The sequence below is a fragment of the Drosophila elegans genome, unplaced genomic scaffold (genome assembly GCF_018152505.1).
Source record: "Drosophila elegans isolate 14027-0461.03 unplaced genomic scaffold, ASM1815250v1 contig_409, whole genome shotgun sequence".
Taxonomy (NCBI): Eukaryota; Metazoa; Arthropoda; class Insecta; order Diptera; family Drosophilidae; genus Drosophila; species Drosophila elegans.
The window spans coordinates 824,318-847,256 of NW_024545796.1; the positions used below are offsets into that span (position 1 = coordinate 824,318).

The 22,939-nt window shown below is 39.6% G+C and overlaps 1 protein-coding gene and 1 long non-coding RNA gene across 2 annotated transcripts; one reads left to right on the top strand and one right to left on the bottom strand.

The window, feature by feature from the left end:
• Positions 1-6,939: 6,939 nt before the first annotated feature.
• On the bottom strand, positions 6,940-15,025 carry LOC121467481. Its single transcript, XM_041708904.1, has 2 exons — positions 14,919-15,025; positions 6,940-7,794 (listed from the first exon to the last, which is right to left on the bottom strand). The coding sequence occupies exon 2, from the start codon at positions 7,781-7,783 to the stop codon at positions 7,067-7,069; it is 717 nt and encodes a 238-aa protein (XP_041564838.1). The 5' UTR covers positions 7,784-7,794; positions 14,919-15,025; the 3' UTR covers positions 6,940-7,066.
• A 2,877-nt stretch (positions 15,026-17,902) lies between these two features.
• Positions 17,903-18,590, top strand: LOC121467477. Its single transcript, XR_005977534.1, has 2 exons — positions 17,903-17,953; positions 18,029-18,590. It is a non-coding gene; the product is annotated as an uncharacterized LOC121467477 (long non-coding RNA).
• The last annotated feature ends 4,349 nt before the right edge of the window (positions 18,591-22,939 follow it).

A 22,939-nucleotide genomic window follows, 5' to 3' on the forward strand; every position in this document is an offset into this window, starting at 1 on the left:
TCTTGGGATACCCTCATGCCTGCTTCTAGAAGTTCCTCGAGAACCCAGTGTATGTCTCTCACGTGGTCCTCTTTTGTTTTTGAAAAAATAATGACGTCATCGACATAAACGTAGCACGTCTTTGAAATTTGTTCCCTTGGGACGTCGTCGATGGCCCTCTGAAAAATGCTTGGAGCGTTTTTCAGGCCGAACGGCAGTCTACAAAACTCGTATTTACCGTTATTTATGGAGAAGGCCGTTTTCTCTCTGTCCTTCTCCGCTAATTCTATCTGGTGGAAGCCTGATTTCAGATCAAGAGTTGTGAAAAATTTTGACTTGCCCATATTTGACAGTATGGTTGATATTGTCGGAATGGGGTATCTGTCATCCACCGTTTTCTGATTTAATTTTCTAAAGTCGATAACTAATCGTTTCGTTTTTTATTGCAGGTGGAACACTTTCGTCATCAATTTTGATGAAATTTACATTTTCAGATTTGGTAAACTGAAGTTTTTCTGACGTGCTACTAGTTTGCAACATATTTTTAGTAAAGTCGAGTTTCGCATTCACTTGTTTAAGCAAGTCGAGCCCGATAATACCGTCACAACCCTTAAGAGCGTTAAGGATAAAAAATTTGATTTTGTTTGAAATATTGAAATCAAACATTTTTTTGTAATTTGTGTGTGGCCATGAATTGACCTTACATTGAACGGGTTGTCCACTTCCACGATGCCTTTAAGCGTCGGGAGATGCGCAATATAATTTTTTGATGTTCCTGTATCGATTAATAATTTTATTTTTTGCCCTGCTAACCTACGAGTAATATAAGGGAGCAGGGATTTTATTCTAAAAAATTGCAGATATCATCTGCGTCTAAATCATCTTCAATCTCTGTTGCATATGCTTCGGCAACAGAATCGTATTCTTCTTCAGACGGTTTTTCTTCTGGCATAAAGTTTATTTTTTGTTGGCTTCGTGCCGACTGGTCATTTCGCCAGTTTGTATTCTGTCTAAATTTAGAGGAAGTATCTACCTCCATGGGCTCCGGTTTTGGCCGGGCCTGAGTGTTTTCTACGTAAGGACTTCTACGTAAGGACGAGTGTTTTGTTTGGACGAGGGCGTTTGATTATTTCCCCAGTTTGTACCTCTGGTAAAGTAAGGGTTTTTTTTAATTGCCCCTGTGTTTTGGTTCGGCTCATAGATAGGTGAGCTTGACTGTTGTGGTGGGTTTTTCCACGAGGTTGGTCGGTAATTACTGGCCTTATTTATTTTTTCTTCGCTATGCCGAGCGAAGCTGGCCGCGAATATGCTCCTATCATTGCTTGATTCTGCCTCCTGTGCAAGAGCTAGTGCCGTTGGTAGGTCCCGTGGTTGCGCCGGGAAAACGGCAATTTTTAATGACTTCTTTAAGCCAGAAACGAACGCATGAAGTGCGTCTTCTCTAAATTTGTTATTAAGTACGGCTGCAGCGGCAGCGTCGTGCGTCATTACTATCTTATTTGTCAGAAGTGTTAACCTTCTTTCGACTTCATTATAATATTTAAGTAGCGGTAAATCTCCTTGCCTTGAAAGGCTTAACTCCTGTTGAATTACATGAGCTGGAGTTTTGTCGGCATATGTTAAATCGAGGCGGGCTAATATAGCGTGAAAGTTAAGTACTGTATTAAATGAAGCTAATACGGCCGCTGTCGGGCCTCTAACTTTATTTGTAAGGATGGCCACGGCTTGATAATGCCGACTGCTGTCCAAGTAAGGCTCAAAGACCTTATAAGCTGCGATGGCGGCCTGTCTCCAGGATACGTAATTTTCCTGTTTCCCATCAAATTCGGGGACTGATTTTATAATGTCTCGTTGCACTCGGCTCCTGGTATAATACTTATTTCTTTAAAGATTTCCTGGTATAATACTTATTTCTTTAAAGATTTCTATTTTTGGGGTCTCTTTTTTTAAAATGTTTAGTTCCCCCATGATTACACTTAATTTTTCGTCAAACAGCCTTTGCTGTCCTTCTAGGGTCTCACTTATGGCCGCTTCCATGCTTGCGATTTGTTCGGGCTGCATGGTTTGTGGTTCTTGTGAGGGGGTATTTATTGGAATAAAATTATCCAAAGTACTTTTCCTTAAGGATATATTGGCCCTACTGGATGAGGGCTCACAGTCCTCACTTTCGCTATTTTCTGCTTGTATTCCCCCACTTTTTTGTGCTAAAAGTTGCTTATATTCCTCTATGAGTTCATCGCCCGATGAGTCTGTGTCGTTGTTTCTGAACATTAGATTTTTTATGCGCGAGCGAGAATTTTTTTTCATAAAGATGGAATATATTTATTTTATTCCATTTATTTATTTTAAACTTTCACTTATAATTTTTATTAATATGCTTAAGTTGAATTCTTAAATGCACTTACAAAAGATTTTTGGGGAAAAAATAACTTTTGTAATTTTTAATCTTTAATTATTATATAGAAAAAGAATACAAAAAATATTCTCTCTGTGTAGGCAGGCACGAAGTGCGAACTGAATTTTTCTTTGTATAAAAATATATTTGTTGCAATATGCAGAATTGTTCTACAGCCACTTTATTGAAATTTAATTTATTTTTCGTTGCGAACAAGAACAAGAACAAAAACAAGAAGCCCACTTACATGTTTATTTTATTGGCTGCTTCTTCGGTGACGTTTCTGTTCTTCGTGCGGGCCGCGGGGCCGGTCGGTGGCAACGGCTTCCGTTGACGGTTGTAGTATCCTCGAGCGGGGCGAGGGGTTTGGTTGATGAAGGCGGCTACTGCTGGCGGTTGTCGTACCCTCGAACGGGGCGAGGGATTTGGTTGATGAAGGCGGCTACTGCTGACGGTTGTCGTACCCTCGAGCGGGGCGAGGGGTTTGGCTGGCGGCAGTGGCTTCGTTGACTTCTGTCGTACCCTCGAGCGGTGCGAGGGGTTTGGTTGGCAGCGGCGCCTAGTCGGTGGTTTTTAAACAAAAAAAAATTTTTTCCAGTAGCAGCAGTATGACTTGTAACTACTTTTTACTTCTCACGGTTGCTCCGTTTTCTAAGTGTGTGTTTTTTATTTCATTCCTTTTGTTCACTTTATGATTTTTGAACTATGATGATTTTTTTTTTTTTTTAAACCTTTTTACTTTTTTACACTTGCCATTTAGTATTATTTATTTTCAACTCCGGCTTTTCGTGGTTGTTTAACTTTTTTGGATTATTTTTTGAACTAATATTTTTTACTCTTGCAGTGTGATTTGTGAGTTTAAATTCTGGCGTTTGCCAGTTGTTTTGCTTCACTTTTTTGGGTGTGATTTTTGTTGTTCACTTTATTACTTTTTTGTTTGTTGGGTTCTTTAGTTTAGTTGGGCGCCAATTAATGAATTGTGTTCTTTATTTTTTTATATTTCCTTTATTTCCATACACCCGTTAGGGCATAGGTTAATTATTCGGATTTATAACGAAGCTTAAGCCCCGGAATAATATTTTAGACTGACTTATAAATTACCGCGGCTGCAACTTCAGGCCTCACTTGGGCGACGACGCAGTCGCGTTAGTGCAGGGTCAGCACTTTTTGTCTGCCCAGCAACGATCAGCGTTATCCCCGGAATGCGCTGTCAGCTAATTTGGCCTTGCGCGTGTTGGCTATTGTATCCGGTGCGCAATTCGGCAGATTTTTTGCATTTCGGTTGCGCGTGTTAACTTATAACATTATCTGCATAGGTGCACATCACATACAGAAATACATTTAGGGAGATCATTTACATATAACGAGAAAAGCTGTGGACCTGAAAGAGGCAGAAAGGAAGATTTTAGCGACCCGGAGTCGACGGTCTGCACCTTTTTTGTGAGATATGTTAGGATGAGGTCTATTGCATTTGAAGAGAAATTGTACAGTGTGCGAATCTTTGTGCAGAGTATTTCGTGATTTATCGAGTCAAATGCTTTGCTAAAGTCAAGAAGTGTTAGGAGGGTTACTTTGCTGTAATCGATTTTTTGGCGAATACCTTCGGATATCTTTAAAATGGCAGTTGTACAACTTCTGTGCTCTTTGAAACCTGATTGCTTACTACTTTGAAAATTATTGTTCTCCAATTGAGTTTGCATCTGCAGGGCAACTAATTGCTGAAAGGACTTTGCAAGGAAAGGCAAGATTGGTTGGAATTGGTTTAAATTCATTTTTTGATTTCGGGACGTTCAAAATTTTAGCAATTTTTCAGCATTCAGGAAACATTGACGTGGTAACAACTGTACTAAATATATAGGTAATATAACAAAATAGTTTTGGGAGCAACATTTTTATAAATTTGGGGCAAACGTTATCTAGACCTTCTGCATTTGATTTTACTTTAAGTATAAATTATGTTTTAGTTGTGCAGCCTCGCACTGTCCCTCGCCGCTGTACGTGAGGGTGAAGAGTTGCGATCCAATTGCCACCGTGGCTGGTCCAGGGGAAGGGGTGAAGACGTAATTGCCACCGTGGCTGGCTGCTCATATGGATGTGCCGGGCGGTTGCCAATGGCTCTCTTCTCTCTTCTTACGAAGACTACGTTGGGAGTAACTGACTCCGTTGCTAACGGCCCTTAAGGCTCGATAACCAATTTCAATTAATAGAGTAAGTGTTGACGGCCACTGCCGGAGTTTTACATTCAAGCCAATGCTCTTTATTAAATGTCCAAATTAAAACTGAAAACATATATGACTTTACGTAAGCTATGCGCGGCCGGCAAGCCGACCGCTCGTGCAGCAAAGTGCTGACACTAGCAAAATCAACATAACTCACCATACCGTGCACCGCCAAGAACCAGGCACGGCCCCTAAAGATGTTTGTGCTGATTTTGCAACTAAACACTAGGATGATCCAATAATCACCCAAGATCTGTATCGACTTATGATTACTCCTTAACAGTGTTAACATATACATTCAAGGACATCACATGAACGTACACACATAAAGCTAAAAATAATATCACAGGATGTTGTTGAGTTCAGGTAAAAATTATGTGTAGGAATGACGGAAGGAACATCTGAAAATTTCTTATTAAGGGAGTCTACATCAAGATCCGATTTAGCCACTGCATTTCGTTTTCCCATGCCCAGGCTTCTGAAACCCTTCCAAACTTGACCAGGAGTTACTGCATTGGCAAATTTATAATTATAAAATCTAGGTTTGGAAGAAGAGATCGAGCTTGTGACTAAGTTTCTCAGTTGTATAGGTTTTATACCTTTTCCAGCGTTTGTAGGCATTATCTCGCAGGCGAATTTGATTTTTAATTTTTCTATTTTTGTTCTGGATGGAACACAGTGTTCAAATAACCGTCGAATGCTCCTGTGGCGAAGTCAAGTCATAAATGTTTGTCCAGTCATAATTCTTAAATTCAGTTAGTAGGTTGTTGAAATTGATTGATTTATAGTCCCTATAGCCAAAAAACCGTGTTGAATTATCAGAAATAAAATCATACGTTTTCCTTCTGGTAAAATCATGTTTTGTTTTGTTTTTCTTCTTTGAGTTGGTGTTGTGTTAATGACGAGAGTTTTTCGGTTGAGTCCTTTGATGTGTTGAGTGTTTTCTCAGTGCACTTGTGTTATGCTATGCACTGTTTTTTTAATGATTTGTTGTTGCACTTAAAATTGTTGATTTATTAAGAAGCGAGTTTTATAGCTTAAAATCGATTTATTTCGGGCAAAAAGAATTTTTATGTGTTTTACTCTTATTTATGCTACTGCATTAAGCAGTTTTTGGTTTTTTTAATCCGTGTTTAAGGTGTTTTTCCGTGTTTAAAGCGGAGCTTTACAAAAGTGCGTCTATTCGATTCGATAACGATTGTTGTATTATTACGTAGCGAGCAAGATATTATAAATCAGGTCTTTACAAAATGTAACTAAATAAGTTAAAAGGTACATAACGACCGAAATTCGATCTTGAAATATTTTTTATCAATGTTTAGTGACCAAATCCTTCTCCCTTCAGGAAGAGTATATTTATATACGTTGACTTTTCAACTCCAGATTGATAGAGAGGACCAATGTCAAATGTCAATCCACTAAAATCTAAAATTACTATTTATATAAAAATTTCTCTCCAGTAATATCAACTCCATAGGTTTTGCTCCTTCTAAGGTTATTTGAAAAGTTTGTTAATGCCGAAATCAACAGTATGAGTCATTGTTATTTTGAATATTAGTTATTGCATTCTGCAAAGCAATTTTGGGTGGTGTCGAAATTAATGGGATTAAACGGACAACAGGATTAAATATTTTCTGAGCTTAGTAACTCTTTTTTATAATATTAGTTTTTTTTGTTGTTTTGTTATGTAATTATTTTATAAAAATATATAATTTTGGTTGTACAAAAGCCCTTCACAATCTCAAAATAGCTTTTGATGAAAAAAACTTGACAAGTAAAAGGGGTAGTTCACTTTAAAAAAACTTAAGAACACTAAACTTTGAGACTCATTATTGAACTTTATACGTATGATTATTATTGAACTTTATTAAGTACGACAATGCGTTTGCTTAGTTTCCTACGACATTTTGTAAAAAAAACACCTTTTTAAATTTAAGATAAGAAATTCGAATAGATTGCATGGAAAGGAATGGTGGGGGGAGAATGCATGAAGAAGAACAAAACAACAGCTAAATACAACTTTAAAAAAGCTAACTACAATGTATTGGGTGGACGGGGTACTAGACCCTATCCCGAAAAAGACTCCGCAGTTAGCTCCCAGAGAAGTTTGCTCACACCAATGCGTAAGCCTTACCTTCTCCGATCGCCGTCGGCCGCAGAGTGAATCTGTATGGGCCACCGGCGCCCTTTTTATATCCCTCCCGGCCCTTGCCAGTCACAATTAGTGTGACTGTAGTTTCCTAATCCTATAGCCAGTGCCATAACGCGTGTGGCTTGTGGTGGCCGTTGGTCAATGTGACCGTTTCTTTTGTTTGGCGCGCCCGCCCGGATATTTAAATTTGAATATTTCCGTTTTAACTTATATTTATTTCGGCTTCTTGCCTACTTAACTTCTTGCTTCTTGCATTTTACTACTATCTTAATCTATTACCTCTGCTTATGTTTATTATTTGTTTATTCTTATATATTATGTTTATTCTGTGCGCTCCTGAGCGTCACACCTCCCCCCCTCTTGAGAAGGCACGAAGTGTCTTATAGTAATTCGGGTTCCCCTTCCAAAAATAACCTTCCACGTCTTTCGCTCGTCTTTTACCAATATGCTCTGCTGCTTTCCCTTTCTCCTTCTGTTCCACCTTTCTTTAATTTCGTCGACCGCCCTGGCCGACATCGTTGCATCCCTTGGTAAGATCCACCCCATCTCGTTCATGAACAACTCCGCTTGTGGTGCTTGTGAGTCTGGGCGTGCCTCCGTCTCATGGCCTGCTGCCGTTCCCTCTGCCTGTGCCTCCGCCGCTTGCGCCTCCGTGTCCTTCGGGTGCAGCTCCAGGATGTCCCGGTCTGGCGACGGTGTCCTTGCCCGTTCTACCTGTTGCTCCTGAACATTCCTATCGGCCACTGCCTCAAGGGGGCTGCGGGGAACATGGGCGATCCGGATCCGTTCGCCTCTAGCGGTCGCCATGGCCGTTCTTGCTGGCGGTCGGGCTGTCTGTTGACCCTCTGGTTGCGACGGCTCTTCTCTTTGTAGCAGAGCTAGCCTGCACATGGGTGGTCTGAGGCGAGTCGGTGCTGTCCTGATCTGTATGCCCGCCCCTGCTGGTCTCGCCGGTATTAGCCTCGCCGCTCGTCTTTCTTGCTGCAGCCGTGTGCTGCTCTCCCGGAACTTCTTCTTCGTAATATCGCATTTGTTCATGTTGTTGTTTTCTGAAATTAACAATACATCGCTTGAGTTACCTTCTGTTTCTTTATTATCAAGGTTGGTTAGTTCATGGTTAGTGTCAATATATATTTTTAAATCTCCAATGTATGCGCGTTTCGCTTTCTTCGATTTACAACTTTTTAACCTAACTATCACCGGCGAACAAAATTTGTATACTACCCACGGCCCGTCATATTTCGGTGCTAATTTAGCGTTGAATTTTTCCGCTGCGTTGGATAGGTAGTGTGTTTAGCACCAGACTAGCTGTCCAACACTTGGCTTCCATTCTCTTTTACGTAGGTCGTAATGGTATTTTTGTGTCTCTGCTGCTCCTTCCATGTTCTCGATCGCTTCGCTTCTGATGCCTCGTAGTCTCTTCCACCTCGCTGCCACTGTTTCTGTCGCTAATCCTGACCCTTTGGTGACCCTATCGAATAGTGCTCCCGGCAGTCGAAGTTCTCTTCCGTACAGTATTTGTGCTGGACTGAATCCCGTTAATTCGGATGTGCTGCTGTTATATGCTAGCATTAGCTCCGGCAGATTCTCGTCCCACCTAGTTTGTTCCTCCCCTGCCATTTTTGATATCATGGTTTTTATGGTTCGGTTTGTTCTTTCAGTTGGGTTCTGCTGCGTCGTATGTGGTGTCGTGAATTGTTGCTGTATGCCCCACTGTTCCATGGCGGTCTTTGTTTTTCCTCCCGTAAACTGGACCCCATTGTCTGATATCAGTGTTTTTGGCGCACCAACTCTGGCGATTATCCGTTCACGAAATATTTTCAGGAATGCCTCTGCCGTTGCCCTCCTTATTGCCGCGAGTTCGGTCCATTTTGAAAACCTATCCACTATCACTATTAGTGTGGTGTTTCCATGCTTCGTGCGTGGTAGAGGTCCGACGAAGTCGACACATAAGCTTTCCCATGGTGCTTCGGTTATTCTTGACAGCATTTTCCCCGTGTTTTTTTGTTGAGACAATTTGTATCGTTGGCAGCTCTCGCAAGCCTTTACGAATTTTACAATGTCCGTCTGCATTCTGGACCAAAAATATCGTTGCATAACCCTCCTCTGCGTTTTTAATATCCCCATGTGCCCGCTGTTGTGTTGCAGTGGTTTTCTTTAAGCACCGTTTGAATCTCGCTTTCTGAAATGCACAGCTTCCGTGGTTGTCTATCCCTTTCTCTCCCGCATCTTTTGTAGAGCCTTTCTCCTTCTACTCTGAATTCCTCGTTGCTTGGGTCTTTCTGCGCCTCCTCGTATGCTTCCTTCAACCAGTCGCCCTGACAGTATCTAATCTAATCTCGAATTGGAACGGTTGTAGTCCGAGTGCCCATCTGGCTACCCTCCCTGAAGGGCTTTCTATAGAGTTTAGCCATTTCAACGCTAGGTGATCCGTCACCACTTCAAATCGGTATCCTTCCAGATACATTTTGTATTTGTTGATGCTCCAGTAGATTGCCAGGCACTCTTTTTCTGTGGCACTATAGTTCCTCTCTTCCTTGCTCAGCTTCTGGCTTGCGTACGAGATGACATGTTCCCCCTCGGCGTCTTCCTGGGTTAGTACTGCTCCTATCCCCAGATCGCTTGCGTCTGTCTGTAGCTTGAATTGTTTTGTGAAGTCTGGGCATGCTAGTACTGGTGCCATTGTTAAACTTTCTTTAATCTTCTCGAAAGCCTCTTGATGTTGGGTCAGCCATTCGAATTTTTCCCTTTCTTTACCAGGTCTTGTAAGGCACTTGCTTTCTTAGTGAACCCAGGGATTAATTTCCTGTACCATGATGCCATCCCTAAAAAGCTGTGTACTTCCTTAGTGCCTTTTGGGGTTGGTAATTCTCGAATGGCTGCCACTTTCTCCGGATTCGTTCTGATGCCTCTGTCGGTTACAATGTGTCCCAAGTATTTTAACTCGGTTTGGAAGAAATGACACTTTTCCGCATTTATTTTTAGGTTTGCCGCTTGTAGCCTTCTGAAAACCTCTCTTAATTTCTCCAAGTGTTCTTTTTTGTTCCTTCCGATTACCACGATATCGTCCAGGTATGCGAACGCGAATGGCTCCATCTCTGGGCCTATGACCGTATCTAAAGCTCTCTGGAATGTGGCAGGTGCGGTTGTGAGTCCGAACGGCATGACCTTCCACTGGAACAAGCCTCGTCCCGGTACCGTGAACGCTGTGTATTGCCGACTGAAACCTTCCATTGGTATCTGCCAATACCCCGATTTCAGGTCTAGCGTGCTTATGAACTTTGCTTCTCTTAGCTGATAAAGTACATTCTCGGTACCGGGTAGGCGTCTTTTTCTGTTCTTTCGTTCAACAGTCGATAGTCCACACACATTCTCCACTCGTTGTTCATCTTTTTTACCAATACTACTGGCGTGCTGTATGGGCTTTGTGATGGTTCAATCAATCCTAATGTCAGCAATTCATCCACTTGCTCATTTATTATCGCCTGTTGTTTCGGGTTTCGTGGGTAGTATCGTCGTTTTACCGGTCTGTCGTCCTTCATGTAAATTTTATGTGTCGTGATATTACTGTTTCCCTTCATTCCCTCGAATACTTGCCTTTGTTGTTCCAGAAATTTGCTGATCTCCTCCTCCGTCGGTTCCGTATCGTCTGTGCTCTGCCCGGGTTCTTTTTCTTCTTGTGTTGTCTCTGCCTCGGTGATATCTAACTCCAGGTTGCCGCATTGGATTCTTGTGCGAGTTTTGACCAGAAAGTCTATTCCTAATAATATTCCTCCTGTCACCTGATTTAAGATGAGAAAGTCCAACTCGAATTCTTCTCCTGCGAACTGTTGGTTGTAAAATCTCCATCCGATCTTTGCTTTGATCCGTTTCCATATTTTCTCAATTCGTTGTATCTTCTCTTGCTGATCACACTCCGTGAAGCTCCTGTGTCCACTGTTCCTTTTGCTTTTACTGGTTCGATTTTTACTGTGGCCAATATTTGAAATCCGTCACAACTTAATTGTTCCCATGTAGCTGGTATTTGTTTTTGGTCCTGAGCCGCCAGTGTTATCTGCTCAGGCCTCTGGCGTTTACCGCTCCAGCTCTGCAACAGTCCGTTGTTCTTGTTCCATTTTGCCGCATACCCAGCAAAACAGTCTTGGGGGGTTTGTGCAGGTTCTTGCGGCGTTTCCTGTTCCTCCGCATCTCATGCAGATTTCCGACGTCAAGTTCTGGTTTCCTGTTGTTATTGGTAACCAACAGACCTTCCATTGGTATCTGCCAATACCCCGATTTCAGGTCTAGCGTGCTTATGAACTTTGCTTCTCTTAGCTGATAAAGTACATTCTCGGTACCGGGTAGGCGTCTTTTTCTGTTCTTTCGTTCAACAGTCGATAGTCCACACACATTCTCCACTCGTTGTTCATCTTTTTTACCAATACTACTGGCGTGCTGTATGGGCTTTGTGATGGTTCAATCAATCCTAATGTCAGCAATTCATCCACTTGCTCATTTATTATCGCCTGTTGTTTCGGGTTTCGTGGGTAGTATCGTCGTTTTACCGGTCTGTCGTCCTTCATGTAAATTTTATGTGTCGTGATATTACTGTTTCCCTTCATTCCCTCGAATACTTGCCTTTGTTGTTCCAGAAATTTGCTGATCTCCTCCTCCGTCGGTTCCGTATCGTCTGTGCTCTGCCCGGGTTCTTTTTCTTCTTGTGTTGTCTCTGCCTCGGTGATATCTAACTCCAGGTTGCCGCATTGGATTCTTGTGCGAGTTTTGACCAGAAAGTCTATTCCTAATAATATTCCTCCTGTCACCTGATTTAAGATGAGAAAGTCCAACTCGAATTCTTCTCCTGCGAACTGTTGGTTGTAAAATCTCCATCCGATCTTTGCTTTGATCCGTTTCCATATTTTCTCAATTCGTTGTATCTTCTCTTGCTGATCACACTCCGTGAAGCTCCTGTGTCCACTGTTCCTTTTGCTTTTACTGGTTCGATTTTTACTGTGGCCAATATTTGAAATCCGTCACAACTTAATTGTTCCCATGTAGCTGGTATTTGTTTTTGGTCCTGAGCCGCCAGTGTTATCTGCTCAGGCCTCTGGCGTTTACCGCTCCAGCTCTGCAACAGTCCGTTGTTCTTGTTCCATTTTGCCGCATACCCAGCAAAACAGTCTTGGGGGGTTTGTGCAGGTTCTTGCGGCGTTTCCTGTTCCTCCGCATCTCATGCAGATTTCCGACGTCAAGTTCTGGTTTCCTGTTGTTATTGGTAACCAACAGACCTTCCATTGTTTTTATTTCTTCCACCTCTTCTGCCAAACTCAGGAATTCTGTTAATGTTTTAAATCCCGACCGTCTCGTGTAGAGCTTTATTTTGCTTCTGCAGTTTCTGTATATCCGGTCCAACTTTGTCTCTTCTGAATACTCTGTGAATCTCATCAATTTCCTCAGGTTCATTGCGTATTCCCTTGTTAGCTCTGTTTCTCGCTGCCGTATTTGCGTTATTTGTGTTTCCAACTGTTCCTGATATCTTGGTGGCCAAAAGTATTCTAACAGTTCCTCCCTGAGGTCCTCCCATGTCCTTATCTGGCTTGGTGTGGTGTTCCACCAGTCCACTGCTACTCCTTCTAGGATGAACGGCATCGTCTGGATCAGGGCATCTTTGTGTATGCCGTAGCCTTTGGCCCATTCCTCCATCTTGCTGAGGAATTCCAAGGGATTGGTTGTTCCTTGGTAGCGGATCCCCCAACTCCTTACTCGGTCTAGGATTTCCACTTCCTTCCTGTCCGGCATGTCTGGAGTTTATGATTCCTGCCGTGGTGGGGTGTTGATTTGTTTCACCGGTAGGCCGATCTGGTTCGCTATTGTGTTGAGTTCCTCCGCTGGTGTCCTGCTCTGATCCGTTGCTCCTTTTTCCTTCTTGTGCTTCTCTGCTAGCTCTCCCAGTCTTCGCCTGATCGTCTCCGTGTGGTTTGGGTTCCTTGGGAATGCTGATAGTATCTGTCTTAGCTCCTCCACTTTTCCTGTTGCGTCTAATCCGAACTCCCTTGCGTACTCGATCAGATCCGCCTTTGTTGCTAGGTACACCCACGTCGACATAACTCTGTACCGGTGTCTTTCTCTTTGCAACCACTTTAACCCTGTTCGGGCGCCATGTAACGATCCTGCTTTGCTGAAGTAGCGCAACGGTGTCCAGGTGTTCGTTCCAACATTTATTTATGTCAGGAGTGGTTGCTGGAAGAGTTCGACCCGGTTCCCAGAGTATGACACGTAAGCGGGGTTCAGTGAAATCGAATCGGTATGCGTATATTAAGAATTATCGTTTACATATGATAGATAGAGTTCGTGCTGCAGGGGCTCGTCCGCCCGTAGGATGCCGGGGACTTCTGCGTCGTCGTCGCGGCCACGTCGTCCCTCTTGGCTATGCTTATGTCTATGAGGATGAGACAGTTTAGAGGCCGCTTGGGTTTACCAGTTTCGAGCAGAGGGTGGAGACCGCTTGGAGCTACCAGTTCCGAGAAGAGGGTGGAGGCCGCTTGGGTCTACCAGTTCCGAGAAGAGGGTGGAGGCCGCTTGGGTTTACCAGGTGGGATCGGTTCGGCAGACGGCCGAGGAGCGCCTCGGAGAACCGAGTGGTGGAGTCCCCAGAAGATCGGGTGTCACTAATGACGGTCGGTCTTGGGGTGTGGGATCCTAAAGGTCGGATATCACTGATGACGGCCGGTCTTTTGGAGGGTGGGAAGAAGGGGAAGGGGGGGGAGAAAGCTAACTACAATGTATTGGGTGGACGGGGTACTAGACCCTATCCCGAAAAAGACTCCGCAGTTAGCTCCCAGAGAAGTTTGCTCACACCAATGCGTGAATCTGTATGGGCCACCGGCTCCCTTTTTATATCCCTCCCGGCCCTTGCCAGTCACAATCAGTGTGACTGTAGTTTCCTAATCCTATAGCCAGTGCCATAACGCGTGTGGCTTGTGGTGGCCGTTGGTCAGTGTGACCGTTTCTTTTGTTTGGCGCGCCCGCCCGGATATTTAAATTTGAATATTTCCGTTTTAACTTATATTTATTTCGGCTTCTTGCCTACTTAACTTCTTGCTTCTTGCATTTTACTACTATCTTAATCTATAACTACTGCTTATGTTTATTATTTGTTTATTCTTATATATTATGTTTATTCTGTGCGCTCCTGAGCGTCACAAAGCCCTTTCGTCGTCATGTGTCATGACAATTATGTTTGTAACGAGGGTCAATTTTTGTTCGACTTCATCGTAGTACTGCATAAGTGTTTGGTCGCCCTGACGGACCGACTCAAGTCCCTGCCGTAATAAGCGCAAAGATGTTTTATCTGCGTAGGAGCAGTCTAATCTAGCTAGTATGGCTTTAAAATTAACCACTGTATTATAAGAAACTAGCAGTGCGCGCGCTGGTCCCTTAATTTTATTTCTAATAATAGTAACGCGGAACTGCCCTCATAAGACTCGAATAATTCGTAGTCATCAGTGGCGGATTGCCTCCATGCCACGTACTCATCTTGTATGCCAGTAAAATCTGGAATCTACTTCACTATATGTAATGGTATATCGCACTGTGGTGCTCCCGGTACTACCTTTACCCTCTGGTAAGATTCTACCTCTGGCGCTTCTATACGCAAGCTCTGAAGTTGTTGGTTAACGGCGTTGATCTGACCCGCGAATTCGGCTCTGAGCCTCTGTTCTTGGCTAGTTAATGCGGCCTGAATTAACGCCTCTATTTGTGTCGCGTTCATGGTTTCCGCGTTACTTTCTTGTTGTGCCCGTACTGGTTGATATCTCCGGGTATCTCGGATAAATTCTTCTTCACTGTCACTGTCAAGTTCGTGTTTAGTTTCCCTATATGGGCCTGGAAAACTCATAAGGCTACTAATTTGTTGACACTAAACACACGTTATTGGGAGGCCGAATGTTTTAATTCGACAAATTAATTTTGTATATTATAATTTTATATTAATAACTGGGTGCTTGGCGTCCGAAGTAAAATTTTATTTAGGGACCGCCGATATTAAATCACTTTATTTGTAAGTCACCTTTACAATTGCTTTATTCAAACTGTATATTTTTTAATTTTGGGTAAATAGTTTGTAGGGATTTTTATTTATTTATTCCATGTATGTGTATTTGAAGTTTTAATTAATTTTGATCAGCCCACTTACATATTTTTGTCTCGCGGATTCGGTATTAAAGTTGGGTGCCAATTATATTTTAGTTGTGCAGCCTCGCACTGTCCCTCGCCGCTGTACGTGAGGGTGAAGAGTTGCGATCCAATTGCCACCGTGGCTGGTCCGGGGAAGGGGTGAAGACGTAATTGCCACTGTGGCTGGCTGCTCATATGGATGTGCCGGGCGGTTGGCAATGGCTCTCTTCTTACGAAGACTACGTTGGGAGTAACTGACTCCGTTGCTAACGGCCCTTAAGGCTCGATAACCAATTTCAATTAATAGAGTAAGTGTTGACGGCCACTGCCGGAGTTTTACATTCAAGCCAATGCTCTTTATTAAATGTCCAAATTAAAACTGAAAACATATATGACTTTACGTAAGCTATGCGCGGCCGGCAAGCCGACCGCTCGTGCAGCAAAGTGCTGACACTAGCAAAATCAACATAACTCACCATACCGTGCACCGCCAAGAACCAGGCACGGACCCTAAAGATGTTTGTGCTGATTTTGCAACTAAACACTAGGATGATCCAATAATCACCCAAGATCTGTATCGACTTATGATTACTCCTTAACAGTGTTAACATATACATTCAAGGACATCACATGAACGTACACACATAAAGCTAAAAATAATATCACAGGATGTTGTTGAGTTCAGGTACAAATTATGTGTAGGAATGACGGAAGGAACATCTGAAAATTTCTTATTAAGGGAGTCTACATCAAGATCCGATTTAGCCACTGCATTTCGTTTTCCCATGCCCAGGCTTCTGAAACCCTTCCAAACTTGACCAGGAGTTACTGCATTGGCAAATTTATAATTATAAAATCTACGTTTGGAAGAAGAGATCGAGCTTGTGACTAAGTTTCTCAGTTGTATAAAAATGATGTGCAGGCTTTAGGTTTTATACCTTTTCCAGCGTTTGTAGGCATTATCTCGCAGGCGAATTTGATTTTTAATTTTTGTATTTTTGTTCTGGATGGAACACAGTGTTCAAATAACCGTCGAATGCTCCTGTGGCGAAGTCAAGTCATAAATGTTTGTCCAGTCATAATTCTTAAATTCAGTTAGTAGGTTGTTGAAATTGATTGATTTATAGTCCCTATAGCCAAAAAACCGTGTTGAATTATCAGAAATAAAATCATACGTTTTCTTTCTGGTAAAATCATGTTTTGTTTTGTTTTTCTTCTTCTTTGAGTTGGTGTTGTGTTAATGACGAGAGTTTTTCGGTTGAGTCCTTTGATGTGTTGAGTGTGTTCTCTGTGCTCTTGTGTTATGCTATGCACTGTTTTTTTTAATGATTTGTTGTTGCACTTATAATTGTTGATTTATTAAGAAGCGATTTTTATAGCTTAAAATCGATTTATTTCGGGCAAAAAGAATTTTTATGTGTTTTACTCTTATTTATGCTACTGCATTAAGCAGTTTTTGGTTTTTTTAATCCGTGTTTAAGGTGTTTTTCCGTGTTTAAAGCGGAGCTTTACAAAAGTGCGTATATTCGATTCGATAACGATTGTTGTATTATTACGTAGCGAGCAAGATATAATAAATCAGGTCTTTACAAAATGTAACTAAATAAGTTAAAAGGTACATAACGACCGAAATTCGATCTTGAAATATTTTTTATCCATGTTAAGTGACCAAATCGTTCTCCCTTCAGGAAGAGTATATTTATATACGTTGACTTTTCAACTCCAGATTGATAGAGAGGACCAATGTCAAATGTCATTCCACTAAAATCTAAAATTACTATTTATATAAAAATTTCTCTCCAGTAATATCAACTCCATAGGTTTAGCTCCTTCTAAAGTTATTTGAAAAGTTTGTTAATGCCGAAATCAACAGTATAAGTCAATGTTATTTTGAATATTAGTTATTGCATTCTGCAAAGCAATTTCGGGTTTCGAAATTAATGAGATTAAACGACAACAGGATTAAATATTTTTTGAGCTTAGTAACTCTTTTTTACAATATTAGTTTTTTTTATTGTTTTGTTATGTAATTATTTTATAAAAATATATAATTTTGGTTGTACAAAAGCCCTTCACAATCTCAAAATAGCTTTTGATGAAAAAAACTTGACAAGTAAAAGGGGTAGTTTACTTCAAAAAAACCTAAGAACACTAAACTTTGAGACTCATTATTGAACTTTATACGTATGATTATTATTGAACTTTATTAAGTACGACAATGCGTTTGCTTATTTTCCTACGACATTTTGTAAAAAAAACACCTTCTTAAATGTAAGATAAGAAATTCGAATTGATTGCATGGGAAGGAATGGAATAAAGAAGAACAAAACAACAGCTAAATACAACAGTTAAGCAATGGTTAACAACAACAAGAGCTAAAAAATAATTAGTAACAACAGCAGCTAAACACTATGGTTTGCGAAGATGTTAAAAGATTCCTGATGTTTGAGGAACATCGGTCTACCTTAGAAAAACAATTTTAGAGAGGGACCGGACACGTGCCGATGTCATCAGGCACCAAACTTAAGGATGAAAGCCATGGACATGATGAAAAAATATTATAGTCTTAACTTACAAATTATTAAAAAAACGTACAAAATTAAGAAACTTAGGTTATAAAATAAATATTTGTAAGAAATTAAAAATTGTATGACATTTTTATAACAATTTTTTACCAAAACAATAAAATATATATTTTTAACTGAAACTCGTGTGAATTTGTTTTTATTAGGGCGGGTATTTGTTTTTTCAGCGTTTTTGTTTTTCAGATCAATAAAATTCCACATAAATCTTGATCCACATTCAAATTTGTGTGAACTTGTTGTTCTTGGGGTGGGTGTTTGTTTGCAGCGTTTTTGATTTTCAGATCAAAATTTCAGAGACAAGCAATAGGATCCCATATTTAAGGGGGTCCCATATTTAATGTAACCCTATTCAAGGGGGTGTGTGTTGTTGTTGTGTGACCGTGAAAATTTCTGCGATGAGCTATGAGACCAATTATGGCAGTTAAGTGACCACGTGCACGTGTGAAACTACATTTCATTGTGACATTTTGTAAGTGTAATATACCAATCCTTTTTACCCTCTCCTCGCCACATTCTCTAGATCTAATTTGCAATGACTTTTCAGTTGTGTGACCACGTATGCTTGTGAAGCCAATTATGCTAATTAAGTAATCACGTCCACCTGTGAAACAACCCTTGATCCACTCCTCCATTTAATTCATTTAAATTTCTTTTTGACCCACGAACCTTACCGTCAACTACTTAACTAAGATCCATCGCTTCATCCCTCTGCTCACCCCGTTTAATAATTCAGACGCATACACCTTTGATGACACTTTTATAACTACTACTACTCAAATTTCTGATAATGGTTTAGGTTTTCCAACACCTAGTGTCTTGAGCTCTCTTTTTCTTATTTAAATATTAAAATTTAAATTAGTGAATTAGATCCATAACTATTTTCCGTAATGATTTAAATCCTTCAATTTTCATTTCATCCATAAAGGTTTTCCAAAAACACATTCAGATCAATTTCACGGAATGGCCTACATTTGCTCTTGTAAAATAACGTATGGGGTCGCATTTCCAATATGTTAGTATAGCAGTGAATCCGGTTAATTGGAAATGGTTTTTGTCCAATTATGAATAAGTGGTTGACTTATAAATACATATTGTAAAATGGTAAAGTATATAGTTTGAAATCAATTGCTGGTCACTTGAGTGATTGGGTGGTTCAAATATCGTTAACTGAACGTTAAGGTGGACTTTATATCTGTCTCTCTCTATCTCTAAGCTTGCTGACCGAGGCTGCTTATGTATTTTCCTCAACTCTACACTGACTTCGTTGAATGAGTGCGTAATTTTTTTTAACTGTGTTTGTAAAAGCACTCCCTTAATGTTGCTTTGAGCTCCCGGGATTTATGTGTTCTTCTTGACTCAAAATTTCATTTCGACAGGTGGGTTAAGCGACAAGGGTTTGATAATCTTTATACAACTAAATCAGTGGTCGGCACGTCTTCTTTACTGTGAGCATAGTCGAAGGTCCTGCCGGCAGAGCAGCAGCAGCGCAGCGGCAGAGGCCGACACGAACAGTAAAAAACCGCACACACACTGAAAGACTGGCGGTGCAAATTATAGTTACAGTTACAGTTATAGTAAGTATGCCGACCACTGAACTAAATGGTTTTTCATTTGGGATATTGCTTTCCTAGACCTTATTGTGGGGGTTCAAAAATGTTTTCTTGTCCTAAGTGATTTGAAATGTATATAATAGACTTCTATTGCTCAATTTACCTACTCTTATAACGTAACTAACATCTATTCTATATACAACCCGCTGCCTTGGCAAGCGTTAACCTCTCAAACCCAACTTTGGTTTTTAATTTTAATGGCCGACAAAACAGTCGTCAACAGATAGAGGGCCGTAAGCCGCTATAATATAGTATTACCTTCCTTTATTTTGTTCAAATTGTATAAAATTATGATTGAAAGCTCACCTAATTTTTCAATAACGACTTACATCTGTTTTGAACCACCACATCCCTTACGGCTACCCCTCTAGTTCACAGAAATTGAGATGGCCGGCAGGCATTTGATTTTTTTCGCGGTAATGGCCTAGTCCCACAGAGGTCCATCCACCATATTTTTCAATGATGTTCCGTAAGGTTTTGCCGTGTCAAAAATTTCCCGGTTATGAAGGTGGAACTTACGTTTCGCATCCGTTCAACGGATGGTGGAAGAATCTCGGTGGGAAGGGGCTAGAACTGGCAAATTTTTGGTCCTTGACGGACTTTGAGCAGAGGTTTTTCAGCCTAACCTTCTTTTCACGCAGCCCCTCTCTGAAAAACCGTTGGGATTTCTTAAAAGTGTGATCTCCGATTTCCACATTTAAACAGCTTTGGCTCAACAAAACATAAACAAAGATGGTTAACCTAGTTTATATATTGACGAGATCGAACATTTAAACAACCTCATTGTGTTTGCTATTACCTGTGCACCGCGATTTAATATTAATAAACTATATCAATATAGGAGGCATTGTTAGGTGTGGGAAAATATAAATTAAAAAAAAAATTAATAAATATATTTAAAGCATTTTTGAATCTCAAGTCGACTAACTTCATTGAAGACTCTATCGGAATTCCAATGGCCTCCACATGGTGTTTCCATTTAAATACATATGTTAATTACGTACACTTGTGTTTACAATAATATCTTACCAATAGACAACATTGGATAAATTGTTTTAGTTTTTTATATATTATTAAAAGTTTACCTTTTGACTTAAAATAGTAATTTAAATTTAAGAAATACCTTGGATTATTATTGTATGCACTTCGTAATGGTGAAACAATTTGTGATTATCTAAGATTTTGGTACAATACAAATTATTTAATCATTTTCATTAAAATATTATTTAAATAAAAAATTAAGTCTAGTTAGTTTTGGCGACCTTTCCAAAGAATATTAATTGTTATCCGGCTCGAGATCAGGATGTTGAAAAAAATAACCCCATTTTTGTAACTAAGTCTTGTCTTGTTAACAACTCCACGTCACCGGATGCAGACGTGTAAATCAAATTTTTCCTGAAGACGGTTGCCGAAGAGCATCCGAAATATATTGACAAATAACCAAAATTAAAAAAATTGTGTTATTTTTTCAACGTCCTAACCTCGAGCCGGCTAACAATTAAAAAATTAAGATTTGTTTATTTGTTCCACCTACCCTTACAAAAATATATAAAGTATTTTATAAGTTTAATCTAAATTAATTTACTTTAATTTTGAAAAAACTTTAAAAACTACTATTAGCACAGGTGTACATATGTGTATGTATATTTATCGATAACTAATTCCAGCTGCGGCCTTTAAATAAAGAAAATTAAACAAGAACTAACATACATAAAATTATATTTATATAAATATATATATATATATATATATATATATATATATATATATATATATATATATATATATATATATATATATTATTTAGTATTATTAAATAACAATATTAAAAAATGTTAATTAATCAAGAAAGGAAGCAAACTTCGGCAAGCTAAAGTTTATAGAACCTTGCAGCTTTTGCAAAAAGTAAATATTCTTGAAAACATTAAAATTGCGTATACGTTTAAAAACATTGAAGCTATGATGATTTGCAGCTCAATTAATTGATAGTTCCTGGCAGCTATATGATATCATTTTTCGATTTTAATAAAATTAAATGAGTATTTTGAACTGTCAAATTATTAATTAATCAGTAATCATCTAAAATATTTAACCATTACTAAATGTCGAAGAACTAAAAAAAAATTAAAAACAGCAGAGTTATAATTTTTGCATTTATTTTTCCGATTGTTCTATGGGAGCTATATGCTATAGTCGTCCGATCCGACTCGTTTGTTACGGACCTGTTATTTTGATGGGGCAAGGCCGGCTAGCTAGTCCGTCTTAAGGTGGGATTCTTCTCAGTCCTCAGTCCGCACAATAGCCCAGCTGATCGGCCATCTCAGTCCCACGACATCATAGCAAGATCAAATGTAAACAAAAATAAAATGCAAACAAAAATATAATAAATAATGATACACATTGGACGTTACTGGAGACTTTACTTGCGCTGGATAAATTGGAGTTTAGGTGATGTACTCCGACACCCCCACCCTACCTGAGATCCGGCATGCATCCTTCGCCAAATCTCCCTTTCGCCGGCTACGTCAGCCTACTTCCAGGGTCAGACTCATTTCCCTCTCCCCATAGACGAACACTTAACACATTATCCTCACGTTACAATTTTATTATTACTTATAAACATTCATCTTCATTTCTTGCATTATATATCTTCAGTTAATTTATTAGCATTTGTTTGCTTCCCCAAGCTACAGTTGCGATGCCAAATTCATTCGAAAACACTTCCCTTGAAATTGATTTAAATCTTCATTACACCATTGTTGACCCATATACGAACATAAAAATATAGATTTATTCATAATTATACAATTAAATTCCCTACCTATTTGGAGCTCCAACCAGGGGTAATACTGAGATCTTTTTATCTCGGAGAGTTTCTAAACTTATTTACATGAGACTTTTCTTTCTCTTTTTTTATTTTTTTTTACATTCGCATATAGTTGTGTAGGTTATTTACTTTATTCGTTATTTTACATCCCAACTGTTGCGAGACCTCCGCAAAATTTACATATGTAATTTAATGTTAATGTATATTATTTTCTTTGTTTCCCTAAATTTTGATTATATCAAATTTTCTCTTTTAGTTACAAGTACTACTTATAATATTTAGAAATGTTATATTTAGAAATATGTTAATAAACAATATATGATATATGCATATGGGATATATTAGTTTAGTGGTGCATAAATCTTTCAATAAATTAACATATAAATTTAGACTAAGGTGGACGAACGAATTTTATTTAAATTATTCGGGACGAAATTTTAAATAATATTAAGAGGGAATATTTTTAATTTGATTTACTTAAAAACTATTTTGAGTCTTTCATTAATTCTGTGTTCATAAATTAATATAGGTTAATCTACATTTTGTAGAGCAATGATGTTTTTATATTCGACAAAAAAAAAATTCAACAAAAAAAAATCCCGTGCCAGTGTGGTGCGGTGAATTCAACGGGTTTTAGGTATATGATTAAAGAAATAATTCTTCCTGCCGTGGTCCAGCCTGGAGCCGGTGGCACGTGGTCCAGATATCGTATAATTTATCTTTATTTATTTTATGTGTTTATTAATTTCGCCAACGGTGACCCCAACCGGAAAATTTTCGATTTATTTTCCCTTATTTTTTTTAGTAATTTTTCTCTTTGGAACGGACTTACTTTTTCGTTGATGGTGCCTTCTATTTGCGGTCCCGGCTGCCGATTTCCCGCTTACGTCGTCCAAACTCGTCCCGTCTTCCCTTCCTGAAGATGTATATTGTTTTATCCTTGATACTACACTTTAGACTGATGGCCACTACCCCATCATCTAACTCACTTTTAATTTTATATTTTATTTTTTTTCAC